The 17,905-nt window shown below is 43.9% G+C and overlaps 1 protein-coding gene across 1 annotated transcript in view; it reads left to right on the forward strand.

Annotated features, from left to right (window-relative positions):
* CRACR2A (calcium release activated channel regulator 2A) overlaps positions 1-2,917 on the forward strand; it is a 53,537-nt gene extending 50,620 nt beyond the window's left edge. The window contains exons 16-17 of the mRNA XM_059816735.1: positions 1,854-1,930; positions 2,827-2,917. Of these exons, the coding sequence (XP_059672718.1) occupies positions 1,854-1,930; positions 2,827-2,917 (168 nt within the window). The remainder of the gene's footprint in view (positions 1-1,853; positions 1,931-2,826) is intronic.
* Positions 2,918-17,905: the final 14,988 nt, after the last annotated feature.

Consider the following 17,905-nt stretch of genomic DNA (forward strand, 5'->3'; position numbering starts at 1 on the left):
AATTTCTTGAAAAATCCATTCAGATTCATGCCAACATAAATGAAGTCATCACTGAGACATCTCCTCTAGTGAAATTCTGTTGTACACGGGGAAGATGTAGAAGTAGTATCGCTCTTGGCTTGACTGACATAAAGTATCTAGATACTGACCACAGTAGGTTTTCTATTAGAGTTCTGATCAGCTGAGCAGAAAAAAGGAGTGTACATTTTATTTCAAACTTCTGTTTGCATAGCTAGCAAGAAATTTGAGCAGGTCAAATTTTATCTTAAAACTTTTCTGAGGAACGTAAGAGAATCACAGGGTTACATCATTGTAAATATTATACAGAAAACCGTCTAAAAAAAAAATCAATAAAATGTCCATCCCACACTAATATTGCCTGATTTCTGCCCTTCTCTGCTCTTCTGTGCTTGTCTGGCCACCCAGAAATAACTACAAGTGGTTTAATCCTGTTGTTTATTAGAACAAACCATATAACCATTGACAATGTATTCAAAACTGACATTTGATAACATTGAAGCATTTTTAGAGCTGCTAAAATGAACTACCATATTTATGAAACTTCTTTTCCCCACTTTTTATCTTTGAAATTTCATGAAGATGATAAAAATTTCAAAAAGCTGTGCCATTTTGGAAGCATGGTATATTTAAAAAAAAAAAAAAAAAAAAAAAACCAAAACAAACAAACAAACAACAACAACAACAAAAAAAAAAAAAAAAAAAAAAAAAAAAAAAAACCAAACCAAAACTGAAATACCTGGTCATTTTAATGGGAACTTTTGAAAACTGAAATGTAAGTATCCTATGAAGGTTGGTTAAATAAGTACAAATGCAGTAACCACAGTTAATAGCAAAGAGATAAAAATATGCAGACATGTGATTGTCATTTCCTAAACTACTGACTTACTTATTTGCATTTTAAGCTACTGTCAATAATAGCAATAAGACTATTGCTTTCCACCAAGAAAAGTGGAAAGTGAATAGAAACTTGACATTTGGATGGGTAAAAGGGCATGTAGTAATACCATAGAGGCAATGTAGGTGAGCTTCAATGTAGTATCTTGTAAAAGTAGTCAGATGTCTATTTTGGAGAGTACAATCTGTCACTCCCTCTCAAACTTCTCTTGCCATCACAGCTGCCAAGTCAGGCTTTTGTGCAAATGATCTCTTGCATTTGCATTTATTGCGATAAGGCTTCAGCTGAAGTGCTGAGAATGTCTCCAGGGCTTGATCATTTATCCATTGTTCTTAACTGCAAAGCTCCCAGGGGCTACAAAACCAAAGGTGCAGGCTGTCTGCAAAAGAAGGTGCAGAAAAATTTCACAAGTACAAAAAATGAAATAGAATTAATTTGTTGTTACTTTTTGCTGAGTTTTTTAACTGGTAATTTGCTGGAAAACATTGGTCTCAAACTGTTGAATACAGAAACACTGTTGCTGAAGCTTTCCAAGATTTAAAAAAAAAAAAAGGCACTGGAATTATTTTCACCTGGTTTGTCAAGCACTCAGTCATGTACTAATTGCCTCATCATCGCAAGGGAAGTTCACAAGACTTCAATACATTACGAGGCGTGTTTGCGTTTGAGCCTGTGAGAGATCAAGCTCTCACAGCGAAAGCCACTGTATAGAACAAATATCTGCTAAGAAATGCATATAGTTGTTGTTTGGGAGGCACACTTGGACTTCTTTTCTTTTGTTATTCTTTACTGTTAGCTCTAGAACTAAATCCTAATTTTTCCCAAGACGATCTATTTCTGTTTATTCGCATATTTCAGTATACCGGTGTTGCTTTTTTAAAGCTGGAGTGAGATATTGTGCAAAATTATTTGAAATGGTCTTTCTGTTTGATTCTAGGATTACAATTTAATTTTCTATGAATGCAGTGCATATTCTGGGTACAATACCAAAAAGTCTGTGCTTCACTTGGCTAGGTAAGAAAAAACAACCTATGAGTTCTATACGTGCCTGACTTCCCTGTCACTGAGAACAGAGTGAATTCTGTTTGTTAAATTAGTTTGATAGGAACTTTTGGTGATGAAGTATTTGTTCCTTTTAAACTGGTCTGTAGCCTGACCCTGTTGCTCCAACTGAGCAGTTACTCAGGTTCGTAAAGAGCCCTGTGTAAGCTAGTGAAGCTCTGTACAGACCCAGAAATACCTGAATTGTTGCTAGGAAAGCTGAGGGTCTGGGATGTGGTGATAGTTCTTGCAGGAAGTTCTTGGAGGTTTGGAGAGATACACTCGGAAAGGGATGCTGCTGAGTCCTTGCAGCAGAACACTGGATGTGCTTCTTTCTTCCCTCTGCTCAAATTCTGCTGTCTGCCTGGGGGCTGGGAGAGAGGGAGAGGTGGATTTTTGAAGTTATATAAAGGCTAGGGGTAAAAATGCAGGTAAATCTCTCCCCTCCAAACTACTTACAGAGGTGAAAACACTGATAATGAATTGGCAGATCTTTAATATTGTTGCTGAAGTTCGTGACATTTTGTGAATGTGTCAGGTAATTGATAAATGTCTAGGTAGCTAGATGTGGTTTTGTTTTGCTTCAGCCTCAAAAATAACAAATGAAAGTCACTGTCTTCAGTCTCTGTAATATACAATAAATGCTAACAATTGGCACTAACTACATTTTTCTAACTAAATGAACAAAGGCGGTTTTGTGATGGTCCCACCATAATTGTACTTTTTTGCTTGTTTGTTAGTTCACAAAATTCTGTCATTTTCTGTTAATCTCTGGACAATTTTATAGGCTTGGGGAAAATGTTTTTTGTTTTGATCTCTTATGGGTATTACTGACTTTTTTTCTCAAAAGTATTGTTTCTTTCCCCCAGGATTTTAAAGGAACACGAAGATAAAGTGAAAGAGAAAACCATTGAACTTCAATCGGATGTGAATAAAAAGTCTTGCTGTATCAGGACATAAAATGCTGCAGCTTGTTTAGACAAGTCATCCATTTATATGACACTACACGGCACCATCAGATTTGCTTTATCTTCCAAAAATTTCTTCTGCTGTGTTCTGAGTGTAGGTTATCCTTAAAATCCTTGTGTGCTCTGATCTTCACTTTACAAATATTGTCTTTAGTTAATTGACAATGTATTTGGGGCAGTAACAGTCTAACGCCTAACATCACTGAATCCTGCTTTGTGATCAGGCTTATAGAAGCTGCCACATTGTTAATAATAAGAATTTTATGGGAAGAAAACTACTTGGAATGTGAAGTAAGTTCTTACTGGTGTGGATGACCTATCTTCTGAATACTTCTGTTTATTTCAGTGCTCTTTAGATCCTGATTTTGTGCTGATCTTTATTACAGTTTTTTTAAAAATTGAAATAGTTAGCTGGTTGGTTGTTTAAAAGCAACACACCAGCAATTGCAAAGTATAAGGTGATATTTTAAAGTTTGCTGTGAAATGTACATGAACAGAGGATTGAAGAACTGTGAAGATTTTCCTAAGTAGCATTAACTCATTTATACTACACATAGTTGCATACAGGTCCTTGATAAGAAACCCTTCCTCCCACTTAGATGTGATGAATTAGGTATGTTTAGACAGGTCAGTGAGATACCGTACAGGCTTGCCTGAGCTGTTGCCAAATAAGCTGGCATGTTTCCATGGTGAGGGGGTGCTGTGCAAATATCTAGCTTAGTTTCCAGAAATAGTAAAGTCATGGTAGTGCAGTGCTTTACTCTGGCTAGTTAGCATTGCACTCAGAGCAAGTCAGCCTGGGTTCTTCACCATATTTGATATGGCTGTATTGCTTTGTGTTGAAGAGCTTGCTCTGAACCTCTGTTTGGCTATGGTGTCCTAAGAAGTCCCAAAGCAATCTGTGGCCAACTTGAACATTCAAATCAATTCACTGTCATTAGTGCTGATCGAAAACACATACCTACATAGGAAGCTCATTTCACTGGTGTAGTTTGTTGTAGTACAAAGCATATTATGGCCAACTGAACAGCTCTTTGTCTCCAAAAGTCTGTCACAGAAGGTTTCATGCCGATGTTGGAGCCAGAATTTTCAGAAATACTAGATCTTCTTTTGAGGAAGATTTTGAGAAACTTTCCAGCATTGAAAGAGTGAAAAATCTCACCAAAATCCAGGGAGATATTGCTTTCTTTAGCAATTTTAAGAAGAAATTCCCCCTCATGTACCTAAATACGTGACTGATTTTTCAAAAGCATCTGCGACACAGCATTTCCCTTTAGTTTAACCAGGGCCTGATAGCACTGAGATACAGTGTTTGAGAAATCAAACCCATAGGGTCATGTTTTAGAAAATCATGGCCCACCCTGGACCATAAAAAACCCAAATATCATAATTACTCTTGGAAGCCTTTGTAGAATACGTAGAAATGGTATTTGTCTTCACTGCATCCAGCTATTGTGGTAAGCATTCAAGAATGATTATTCATGATGGTGAGCTTGTTGGGGAAGTGGAACCTATGGCATAATTTATTTCATTAAAATATCAAACAAAACTGTAGATTTTATTGTATGAGACTGTTACAGACATGTTTTCAGTCCATTTTCTAAATGTTTAAAAAAAGTTCTTTTTCATTTGAATAATGAATCAATTTGAAACTAAAGATGAAAGTTAAGCACTAGCTCAATAAGTAACTCTATTTTGGGATAAAAACTTTGTCAGTAATTAATTGTGCTCTTGGGATTTCGGTCTGATCAAAGGTATTTATCTAGTGCCAAGAACTGTACAATAGCTGTTTGCAAACTTTGCCCTACAGCAATTCCTACATCCATACCAGCACTCAAATGCCTTTTCCTGTGAGTTGACATCCAAACATGACCCCTTTCCCTATCGAGTAGAATAACCAGGATTTTCCTTCTCTCAGGAATGATGGATGGACCAAGTAGCCGAGGATGAGCTGATGCTTAGGGGTTTTTCCCTTGTTGATTCCCAAGAGTCTGCTCATCCAAATGAAAAAAACCTCCCCTTGCTTTCAGTGAGGTGCTTAAGAACCCCTAAAACCCAAAAGGAGGAAAAAGAGCATCCATTGATGAAAATCAGTAGCCTTTCTGTTCACTTCTCAGGATTGCTTCTTGAAGTCCATTACTGGTTGTGGAGGAATGAGTCACCTTATCAACTGTTACATGTTATCCATCATGGAAATCTCAGAATTGAATCACCTGTGTTCAGTCCTGGCTGGAGTTGAACTAGTGCAAAGCCCTAATTTAAAATTCAACAAAAACAGCTCTTTATCCCAATTTCAATTAGGGAATAAGTGTCATCAGTTTAAATATTGGCTTTGCTAATTGCCTTTGAATGATCTGGTCCCCTGCAGTAGGGTGTTTCACAGAATCACTACGGTTGGAAAAGACCTGTAAGATCATCAAGTCCAACAATCAACCAACACCACCATGCCCACTAAACCATGTCCCACAGTGCCACGTCCACACGTTCCTTGAACACCTCCAGGGATGGTGACTCCACCACCTCCCTGGGCAGCTTTTTCCAGTGTTTCACCACTCTCTCAGTGAAGAAATTTTTCCTAATATCCAGCCTGAACCTCCCCTGGTGCAACTTGAGGCCATTTCCTCTAGTCCTGTCGCTAGTCAGTTGGGAGAAGAGACCAACACCCACCTCACCACAACCCCCTCTCAGGTAGTTCTAGAGAGCGAGAAGGTCTCCCCTCAGCCTCCTCTTCTCCAGACTGAACAACCCCAGCTCCCTCAGCCGCTCCTCATCAGACTTGTGCTCCAGACCCCTCACCAGCTTCGTCGCCCTTCTCTGGACACGCTCCAGCACCTCAATGTCCTTCTTGGAGTGAGGGGCCCAAAACTGAACACAGGATTCGAGGTGCGGCCTCACCAGCGCCGAGTACAGGGGCACGATCACCTCCCTGCTCCTGCTGGCCACACCATTTCTGATACAGGCCAGGATGCTGTTGACCTTCTTGGCCACCTGGGCATACTGCTAGCTCATATTCAGCCGGCTGTTGACCAGCACCCCCAGGTCCTTTTCTGCGGGGCAGCTTTCCAGCCACTCGTCCCCAAGCCTGTAGCGTTGCGTGGGGTTGTTGTGACCCAAGTGCAGGACTCGGCACTTGGCCTTGTTGAACCTCATCCAATTGGCCTCGGCCCATCGATCCAGCCTGTCCAGATCCCTTTGCAGAGCCTTCCTACCCTCGAGCAGATCAACACTCCTGCCCAACTTGGTGTCATCTGCAAACTTGCTGAGGGAGCACTCAATCCCATCATCCAGATCATCGATAAATATATTAAACAAGACCGGCCCCAAAAACTGAGCCCTGGGGGACTCTGCTTGTGACCGGCTGCCAACTGGATTTCACCCCATTTACCACAACTCTCTGGGCTTGGCCGTCCAGCCACTTTTTTACCCAGCAAAGAGTGCACCTGTCTAAGCCACGATTCGCCAGCTTCTCCAGAATACTGTGGGAGACAGTGTCGAAGGCTTTTCTAAAGTCCAGGTAGACAACATCCACAGCCTTTCTCTCATCCACTAGGCGGGTCACCTTGTCATAGAAGGAGATCAGGTTGGTCCAGCAGGACCTGCCTTTCATGAACCCATGCTGGCTGGGCCTGATCCCTTGGTTGTCCTGCACTTGCCCTGTGAGCGCCCTCAAGATGAACCTCTCCATAATCTTCCCCAGCACCGAGGTCAGGCTGACAGGCCTGTAGTTCCCTGGATCCTCCTTCCGGCCCTTCTTGTAGATGGGTGTCACACTGGCAATCCTCCAGTCATCTGGGACCTCTCCCGTTAACCAGGACTGCTGATAAATGATGGAGAGTGGCTTGGCAAGCTCCTCCGCCAGCTCCCTCAGTACCCTTGGGTGGATGCCATCAGGCCCCATAGACTTGTGAGTGTCCAGGTGGCATAGCAGGTTGTTAACTGCTTCCTCCTGGATCGTGGGGAGTTTATTTTGTTCTCCATCCTTGTCTTCCAGCTCAGGGAGCTGAATACCCTGAGGGTATCTGGTCTGGCTGTAAAAGACTGAGGCAAAGAAGGCATTAAGTACCTCAGCCTTTTCCTCATCCTTGGTGACAACGTTCCCTCCCACATCCAGTAAAGGATGGAGATTCTCCTTGGCTCTCTTTTTGTTGTTAATGTATTTATAGAAACATTTTTTGTTATCCTTTACAACTGTGGCCAGATTGAGCTCTAGCTGGGCTTTTGCCTTTCTAATTCCCTCTCTGCATGACCTAACGAGATCCTTGTACTCTTCTTCAGTTGCCTGCCCCTTCTTCCAAAGGTGATAAACTCTCCTTTTTTTCCTGAGTCCCAGCAAAAGCTCCCCATTCAGCCAGGCTGGTCGTCTTCCCCGCCGGCTCTTCTTACGGCACGTGGGGACTGCCTGCTCCTACGCCTTTAAGATTTCCTTCTTGAAGAAGGTCCAGCCTTCCTGGACCCCTTTGCCCTTCAGGACTGTGTCCCAAGGGACCCTCTCAGTCAGTGTCCTGAACAGGCCGAAGTCTGCCCTCCGGAAGTCCATGGTAGTGGTTTTGCTGACCCCCCTCCTTACTTCACCAAGAATTGAGAATTCTATCATTTCATGGTCGCTAAGCCCAAGACGGCCTCCGACCTTCACTTCTCCAACCAGACCCTCTCTGTTTGTAAACAGCAGGTCAAGCAGGGCACCTCCCCTGTTAGGCTCGCTTACCAGCTGTGTCAGGAAGTTATCTTCCACACACTCCAGGAACCTCCAAGACTGTTTCCTCTCTGCTGTGTTGTATTTCCAGCAGATGTACAGCAGGTTGAAGTCCCCACAAGAACAAGGGCTTGCGATTGTGAGACTTCTGCCAGTCGCTTGTAGAATGCTTCGTCAGCTTCTTCATCCTGGTTGGGTGATCTACAACAGACCCCCAGCAGGATATCTGCCTTGTTTGCCTTCCCCCTCATCCTTGCCCATAAGCACTCGACCTTGTTGTCACAATCGTTGAGCTCTATACAATCAAAACAGTCCCTAACATACAGAGCCACACCACCGCCTCTCCTTCCTTGCCTATCCCTCCTGAAGAGCTTATAGCCATCCATTGCAGCACTCCAGTCATGCGAGTTGTCCCACCATATTTCTGTGATGGCGACTATGTCATAGCTGTCCTGCTGCACAATGGCTTCCAGCTCCTCCCATGCTGCCCATTGTTGCCCATGCTGCATGCATTGGAGTAGATGCACTTGAGCTGGGCTATTGATTTCGCCCCCAACATTGGCACGCCACCCCTAGGCTCATCTCTAGGCAGCCTGGTTTCATCCCCTTCCCCCTTCGAATGTAGTTTAAAGCCCTCTCGACGGGGCTCGCCAACTCATGAGCAAGGATCCTTTTCCCCCTTGAGGATAGTTGTACTCTATCTGTAGCCAGCAGGCCCAGTGCCGTGTAGACCACCCCATGGTCAAAAAAACCCCAAATTCCTCCAACAGCACCAGCCTCTGAGCCACATGTTAACCAGGTTCATTTTCCTGTTCCTTTCAGCGTTCCTCCCCGCCACTGAAGGGATTGAGGAAAACACTACTTGTGCTCCCAATCCCTCAGCCAGTCTCCCCAACGCTCTGAAGTCCCTCTTGATCACTTTCAAGCTACTTTATGCAACCTCATGGCTGCCAACCTGAAAACCCAAGAGCGGGTAGTAATCAGTGGGCCGTGCCAGACCAGGGAGTTTCCTAGTGACCTCTCTCACCCGGGCCCCAGGGAGGCAGCAGACTTCCCTGTGAGTTGGGTCAGGCCGGCATATTGGGCCCTCTGTCCCACTCAGGAGGGAATCGCCTATGACAATTACCCTCCTTTTTGCCTTGGTAGAGATGGTTGTGATGCGTGGGGCAGACTGTCTCGCCATAGGCAACCCCGCAGATGGACTTTCATCCATATCCTCGTTATCCTGGCCCTCAAGTTCCAGAGCCCCATATCTGTTATGTAGGGGCAGCTGGGAAGGTGAGGGAGGCCGGGAGGGGATTTGCCTGCTGCCCCGAGCAGGGACCTGTTTCCATTCCCCTTTGCCTCTTAGGTCTCCTCCTTCCGCCTGGCGGCAAGAGTGTAAGGGATCCTCTGCTTCTTGTGGAGCCTCCATCCTCTGTCTTTCCCTCAGGGATGGTAGGGCATGGCTCCACCAGCCTATCTCCCTCTCGCACTCCCTGATACTCCTCAGCCTCTCCACTTCCTCTTTCAGCTCTGCCGCCAGGCTGAGCAGATCCTTCACCTGGTCGCACCGCACACAGGCGTTGTCTCTCCTGGCCTCCGGCACCAGCGACAGGCTCAGGCACTCCTGGCAGCCAGAGACCTGGACGTACCGTGCCTGGGCGGGACCTCCGTCTGTGTCGCCACATTCCTTCTGGCACTGGCTTTCGGCTGGGTGGAGGCCATAGCTGGGCCTCTTCTGGGAGAGCGATGGCCACTCGTTGAGAGAGCCTCGTCAAGAAAGCCTCTAGAGCCAGGAAGGGAGGACTGCGCCCTGCCCGCATGCCTTCCCTGCACACCCTGCCTGTGCAAACTGATGCGCAAACTGACGCACCGCGCCACACTCTTCTGACGCGCCACGCCCTGTTCGCCGCGCTCCGGGTCGCTCGCGCTCCCTGGGGGCTGCTCTTGTACCCGAGGCACTTAGGCCGCCGCCGCTCTAGTCCTTGCCCACGCTGAGTCAGAGCTGCCGCTCGTCAGGAGCTCGCTCTGCCGGCTAGGGGTGCGGGTGGCGGGGCGGGCTGGGGCACCCTCTCTCTCCCTGCGCTTTCACCTTGGCGGTTTGCCGCCCTAGGAAGGGTCCCCCGTTGCGACGCTCCCCTCCGGAGCCCTTCGCCTCGGTGGCTTCGCCTCGGTGGTTTCCTAACCATCAATATCAGAACTGGCAATATTTGTTCCAACCTCTATCAGCCTCAGGAAGACAGTTTGAAGGCTTAATTTCAGTTTTGCTGCCACTTACTCTAGCCACACAAAACTCCAAATTCAGATTCTTCATTTTTCCTTCCCTGAAGTTTATCTTGATTTTGGAGGAAAGTGATATGTGAGGTGGATCTTCGTTATGTGACTTCTACAGGATCATTTTTATTTGGACATCTTTTAGTGTGCACTGAGACCCTACTAGCAGAATATACACAACTTGAGGGTAGACAATTCTAAGGAGCAGCTGAATCCTGGGATGAAGGTGATTTCTTTTTCCTTCATCTACTAGAGCCAAATCTGGTGCTGTCGAAGACCTAGGAGGTGTCTCCCATCTCAGACCGACAGCTGTGGCTGCTGCTGTTCCTTTTTGCAAGTCCAGCCAAAACCCGAGCTGAGTACATATTGCAAAGATGCAGATACACACACAACACTAATGTCATCGACCACGCAGACAACACGGAGAGCAGTGTCTTCACTGCCCAGCACCCACATACGCACAAACAGCATTCCCCTAAATATGAATGCAGATAGCCCAATGCTTCTCTTCCTTTCCAAAGGATCAAGATTGAAATTTGCTGATGAAAACATACATGTACACAACTCCTATGACTTGCAGTGCTCTCTCTCCCCCTCTGCCCTCCCTCTCCTCCCAGGATTATGTGGAAATTTGGTAGAAATAAGATTTAGTAGAAAGACTGGATAGCCTGCAGTTATGGGGTGCAGGACTCAGTTAGATAAACTCTGGCCAGAAGCTTGCTTGCATACAACTGGCCCCTTTTATTCTACCTTTTCTTGATTTTTTCCCATGCTTGTTCTTCCTCCATCCACCTTGACCCCTCCCTTTCTCTGCCCTTCATATCCCAAAGAAACAACTTGCCCCTAGTTGCTTTTTCCACATTAGGCGCAGTTTTGCTACATCTGTACCGACACACATTTTATATTTCTTCTACCATTAGCTAGGTCACCTTGGCTTTACATGGTATTGATAGAGTTACTTGGGTGCTGCTGGCCTTGCAAGTTTCCACTCCAAAAAAAGTCCCTACTATTCCCTTCCAATTATCTGTAAAGTGAGTCATGAAGTTATCATGTAACTCCCCCTTAACCGCCTGTGAAGTCCAGCCGTGGTAACTATTATCAGTTTCTCGCTGTTATTTGTTATGTTCGGAGTTTCTTGTGACATGTCCAGAGTTTCTCATGTCATGTCCAGAGTTTCTCATGGTCTGGTTAGCTAAACCTCACACCAGGTCCTAGTCATCTGTCTGCACACCTTAACAGCAATTATTTGTTGATTAATGCTCACAGAAGATAGGTATGACTGACATGCTACAAGGCTCTACTTCTGGACAGATTCTGCTGGCCAGGTGCTCATCTAACTGCTGTGGGAATTTGCAGCTTCCAGTGTTCCTTCATGCTAACTGATGCTTTGTGTTGCTGGGTTGCTGTTTTCTGACTCTCCACCAGGGTTTTGTACCTCCTGTCAGCATTTTTCTCAGACCCATCAGAATGCTAATACTGGCTTAACAGCACTGAAGCTTTCTTTTTCTTTTATTTTTTTTTCTTTTCTTTTTTTCCAGTTTTGAATTAGCTTTAGCTTGCTCACAATGCCCCTCCCTCAAATGCTTTTTGGTAAAGTTAAGCCAAGATCATGATGCAGCTGTGCACCATGAAACTGGACTCTGGGTCATGAAGTCTTCTCTGGTGGGTTACATAGAGGTTTTTGGAGATGTAGATGATGTCTTTGTACTGGAAGAGAAACGAATCCAAAGGTAGTAGGCAGGGGAAGACCGAGCAGAAGTGTATTTCACCTATTCCTATTACCCTCTGAGAGCACAAAACCATCTTCATTTAGAAGTGACTAAAATGCTGATACAGAAATCTTTGAATACGAGTATCTGCAATGCTACAGAGCATTTTAGCTACCGAGTGTTGTTTTGTTTCTTCTGTCAGGCTCTTCTTAATAGTCTTTGGACAAAATTCATAGCTGGTGTAAGTTCGGTGACTGTAGTATCTTCTTTTAGGGCTGTAGATTACTCTTGAAAATTTCCTTTACTAGAATGAAAAGTACCACCAATGGTGAATGCGAAATTCTGCTGAAAAATGTCTTCTTACACTGAGCAGGCTTCGTCCTTCTCTCAAGTTCACTGACATAACTCCTTGACTCAGTAATGTTTCTTCTGATGCCACCCTGTATGCAGTAAATCAGCTTGCAAGCTGATGTGCGCGCCCATGTAAACTCTTGGAGAGGATGATCAGTTGATAGGAGGAAGTAGGAGAAATTAATCTTCTCAGCCTGGTCAGGTACCCAATGCTGACAGATCTTTGGGTATCACACACACTACAAAGCCCATTTGCAGGGATATAACGCAATGCTCCCAGCCCTTAGGAATGGGCATGTGTTATAGGCGTAAATAGCAGTGGGCTGCAGTTGTGACCTGTGTGGGGGAGATCAGGAACTCCTGTGTTCCAGTCAAAACTGGTTCCAGTGTGCCCAGATGCAGGCCAAGCAACAGTAGGAAAAAACCTTTGCACACTATAACCTTATGCAGAGGAGTGTACAGCACCTCCCCACAAAGCATATTTAAAGAGTAATCTGCAGCTGTTAAGGTGGGGACACTCCACACCCAAGGAATGTGTGCGGAACAGACCACGCTGAAGAAAGTTTGCTCCTGAAAGAACTGCAGCCACTGGTCATTCCCCATGCTGGAGCAGGGACAGCTAAGGAACAGGACAACTGGAATCCCTATGCCCAGGACAACTGGAAGCACTGGGCACTGAGCGGCAGAAACCATAACAGCTGGGATGGCAGAAAGCACTGCCTCAACTTCCTGAGCTGCCTGTTGGCTCATCGGATGAATTCTGACAGAGTGAACCTCACAGTGAAAATAAAGGGAGATGAGACTCAGGGATGGAGGAGAGGAAAAAAGTACATTGATATGTTTGTCTAATTGATTGCGTTCCTTTTCTTTCCCTGGTACCTGAATCAGCAATAAAAGATTTATGTTGGTTGATAGTAAATTAACTCAGGTAAAATTCCTCAAGTTCAGACTGTTTTTGCTTGCAACATCTGTATATTGGCAGAATTTTCTACCACGTGAGATTGTTATTGAATAAATCCACTTCATGCACAAGTGGAAGCTTATTTTATAAAGCAGCAACATGCCCATAAAGCTCATCAGCAGCAACCTCCTGAATTCATCCACAGCTGTTGAAATAATGGGTCTTTTTGGTTATTGAAATGACAGGAATTGCCATAGCACTCGCATGCACTCCTGAAAAAACCAGAAAGACAGGCACTTTGATCTGTTTACACGTCAACTGAGGTTCTTTTAATATGTAACAGGTAAAAGACATCTGATTTTTGTATGATGAAAACAGACATCTCAAAGAAAAAAAAATCTGTGGGTTAAGTTTACAGGGCAGGAATGAAAGTTCATTCCTTGGACTTGATGATCTTACAGGTCTTTGCCAACCTTAGTGATTCTGTGATTCCTATTACTTTAATAGTGAGTTAATATGGGGAAGTACATACCAACTAACCTGAAATACTGTATCTAGTGACAGTGATTCCTTCCAAATGTACTGGAAGTTAAAGGTCATCTGATTAGTCAGATAAGCATTGCTCCTTGCCTTTCAAACAGTGAAGAGGGAAGTGTTTCAAACAAGTTCAGCTATACTGAAAACTGTGTTTAGCTTCTGCTGTCATCAGTCTCCTTCCAGTGCCTTTTCTGCAGCATGCTCCTCTGGAGCAGAACAATCATTGCGAGTCTTTTCCCATTCCCAGAAGAACCCCGATTCAGAGGGGCTTTCTCAGTGGAAATGGCTGATTTTCATAGGCTGAACAGGAAGGGAGTAGGGAAGCCAGTGGAACTGAGGCATTCAAATAGAGTATTACGTGGCTCTGAGTATTACACAAGTTGCATATTACTTGAGCTGTTGTTTGTGTGTATGTGGGTGCCGGGCAGTGAAGACACTGCTCTCTGTGTTGTCAGTGTGGCCAATGATGTTAGTGTTGTGTGTGTATCTGCATCTTTGCAATACTCAGCTTGGGTTTTGGCTGGACTTGCACAAAGGAACAGCGGCAGTCACAGGTATCATCCCTTCGTGACATACTGTGTTGTACCCTGCATTCCCACATTTTATCTCTTGCCTCCTTTATCACGTGTGTTGTGAGATCTGTCTTCTTTTGCTCTGAGCATACATAACAGAGGTCTTTTCCAGGTCTTTTGCCACTGTATCTAGCTTCATCTTTTTTTTCTGTCTTCTCAATGACCACATTGCAAAGTGAACGTTATCAGCTTTGGAAAATCACAGTCTGCCTATTTGCAGGATTCAATGCTCTTGCAGCACTAAGCTTAAATCTTGCCTTTACAGAGCAAATCAAGTATATGAATCAGGAGTGTGAATATTGCTGTATCTGTATAGCTGTTATTAAAACTCAGGTGCCATCTTTTTCAGGGGGGAGAGTACAGGGTGGGTTTGCGACTCACCGTCCCTGTCAGTCATTACTCCTCTGGTTTACCTTTTACAAGTCATTAGAACTCTGGAATAAACCAGTTTAAGTTACTGCCTTGGCAGAATCTCAAGAAAAAAAGAAAAAAAAAAAAAAGGCAGAGTTTTCTACTGCATTAGTGAGCTGAACTAGCCCAGCAAAATCTGACAGATACTGGAGCTAGTGGGAGAATACGGGTAGAAAAACACAGCTAAGATCACACTTGTGAGAAAAGAAGTCTAGAGGGGTGGGTAGCCCATTTTCTGTCTCAGCAAGGTGTTTAATTGTCTCATCTGTTTGTAACGTCATCTTTAAATACAGATAAATGGAACTGGATGTGAACTGATTTCCTATGCTTCTCAGTTGGCTTTGGGGGCCAGTGCTGAGCTCAGTATTGCTGCAGCCAAACACCAGTTTGGATGCCTCTGCTAGGGGCTGAAAAGCCTCAAGACTACCATTGCATAGCTCAGAGAAACAGCACTCGGCTGCAAAGCTCAGTGAGGTTCCCCTGTGAGTGTGAGCGCACTGTTCAGTTTCTGCATGCCCTTGCTCAAGGTCCTTACAGGTGCAAATGACTGAACTACATTGTACTGCACTATAAGACGGTTTTGATCAAGGTCCTTTGAATCTAGACTATTAAGGCTCACCAATTGTCATGGCAACCCTGTATTGTATGGATTTATATTATGAAGCTGTAATAAGGCTGTTGCTCATTCCTTTGAAATAAGGCATAAATCACTAATACAGCTTCTCAGTGACAGGACTTCCTTCTTTAAGTGTTATTCTAACAGATAAACTGATTTGCATTAAATGACATGTCTGTCAGCAGGGAAAGACAAATGATAGGAATGAAACTTTCTACATGTATGCTAGAGACATTTTTGTTTGTAACCACACTGTAAAGTCACCTTCTACACTGAAATGCATTGTGTCATTAAAAGCCCCAGGGGAGGTTGTGCAAGGAATTACTGAACTCAGATAGGGTGTTTGAAGCTCCTGCTTTTGTCATGTCTGTGCCCATGTAGGGTATGCTGTACAGAAATTGAGTGCTACTCACGTCAAGGCAAATGGAGAACATACACACAGATGATTAAATAGTGGAAATTTTGTTCAATATTTGTTCTTCATTGACATGATTCTTGCGGTTGTGTAGAACAGTAGCTAAAGTTATCTTTTTGTCATTGCTGTGGAGATGATGTAGCTGTGCAAACGTAGTGTATTTAGACATCCGTAGGGTGCCGTTGATCAAGAAAGTGGAATCATACAAAATCAGCATTACAGACATCTATCAAATGATTAAAAATTATCTGCTGGCAGGTCTCAAAATATAATGCTAAATAAGCAAGACATGCTCTGTCATGGAGGGGAATATGTTTTATCAGATCTGCTGATAGCTTATAAAATCTCTGTCCTTGGAAGTTTTCAGGACAGGTTTTGCACAAAGCTACAGTGATTTGACATAGCTTTGGGGAAAGTTCTGTTTGGAGCAGTAAGTTGGACTAGAAACCTCCAAGGTTTCCTTACAACCAACATTTCTGTGGTACAGATGGAAAAAAACCAGATAATCTTTTAGTCAAGCAAACCATTCTGCATGTCTGCTTTGTATACCAACATTAAAGCGTAACAGTTAGTCTAAGACCATTGCAACACCTGCAACATAGCATCCGAGGGTGCTATGAGAGCGCTCTATGGTGCAAGACATTCGCAAGAAAGCAAATGCCACTCCTATCTTCCAGAAGGGCAAGAAGGAGGGTCCAGACTACTACAGGGTGGCAAACCTTACCACAATTCCTGGGAAAGTGATGGAGCAACTAATCCTGGAAACCATTTCCAGACACATGAAGGACAAGGTGATGATCAGAAATAGTCAGCATGGAATTACGAAGGAGAAATTGTGCTTAACCAACCTGACAGTTTCTACAAAGAGGTGGCTAGCTTGGTGGATGATGGGAGAGTCATGGATGTTGTCTACCTCAACTTTAGTAAGGCTTTTGACACTGTCTCCCATAACATCCTCATTGACAAGATGACAAAGTACAGGTTAGATAATTGGACAGGAAAGTGCTTTGAAAACTGGCTGAATGACCGGGCCCGGAGGGTCTAAAGAAGAGAATGCTCAAGAGGGATCTTACCAGTGTGTGTAAATACCTGATGGAGGTGGGGAATGAAGAGGAGGGAGCCAGACTCTTCTCAGGAGTGCCCAGTGACAGGACGAGAGGCTACAGGCACAAATCGGAACACAGAAAATTCCATCTGAACACAAGAAAATACTTTTTTTTACTTTGGGGTAGTCAAAGACTGGAATAGTTTCCCCAGAGAAGTTGTGGAGTGTCCATCCTTGTAGATGTCCCTCTGCTTAACAGAACTCCTACTTAATGGTATCATTTAGCAATAGAACTCAAATGGAAAGTTCTCCCAGAAAATGTTATGCTTTAATGTCTCCACTGCATTTGTTAGTGGGAGGTGTCAGACCAATTTATCTGGTCTTCTGAATATTTTCAGAAGTTCTTTTCATAGTTATCTCCACATATTTACTGGTGAAGTATATCTTTAGGTTTTGAATTCTGCTGCTTTCATATCCTCAATTCATAGCTCAAAACTTGTCATCATGTGTTTCGTTGTTGTCTACTTGATATACAAATGCTATACATCCCATGCTGCCGTTTTAGCTTCACACAACACTTAACGTTGCTTGCCTGCCTACACTCATCTCATAGGAAAGCAAGCAAAATCGTGAGCTATTTTTTCTGAGATGCTCTGTCAGTGGTGATAATAGCAATTATAGGATAATCAGACAATTATGGAAGTAAATAGTTTTTGCTTTAATCAGGTCTCATTACCTAACGACACTGATTTGTTGTGCCACTAAATGTGAAAAATATGCCACGATAAAGTACTTCTGCTAACTGCTCAGCATTACAAGTTACTGTTAATTAATGCATTACTTATGCCTTTTTGGACTGCCATTTCATATTTCTGCATCAAAATGGTAGGGCATGTGTGGTTTGTGATTACATTCTGTTGTGACCTTAACACAGGGGTCTGTTCCTGGTTCTAGGGCTGTGTTGTACTGGAAATGCTGATGGGTCATTTCAGTAAATGGAAATGGCTAGACATGGAAGCCCAGAACTGAACTGCAAAAGAGGATGTTCTGTTTTCCACATGAGGATTCAGGGGTCAGCTCAGGCTTGATTTTGTTGACTGCGGTGCAAAAAGACCATGTTTGGTGATTCAGAGGAATGGCTTGGGTTGTAGCCCAAACCTGTATGTTCTGTGAGGAAGCAAGGCTGATTTTTGGTTGTAGTTCTCATCTCAAAGCTAACACGGTTTCTTTCTGTTTCACAATCACACTGTAGTTCTCTCCAAGCTTTCTTAAAAAATGCTGGCTTCATGTTGTTTGCATCATCACTTATCTCCAATGTTTGTTTCCACTGAAAAAAGAGAAAAATATCAAACATGCTAAGAAAAGGGAAAGGGAAGGGAGTCAGGGAAATTGTATCAGTACCTGCAGAAACTGGAAAGACAGGTAAAGAGAACAGCAGAGATTATAACAATTTTGAGATCATAAAACCCCTTTT

This window comes from Gavia stellata, chromosome 4 (genome assembly GCF_030936135.1).
Source record: "Gavia stellata isolate bGavSte3 chromosome 4, bGavSte3.hap2, whole genome shotgun sequence".
In the NCBI taxonomy this organism is placed as follows: domain Eukaryota; kingdom Metazoa; phylum Chordata; class Aves; order Gaviiformes; family Gaviidae; genus Gavia; species Gavia stellata.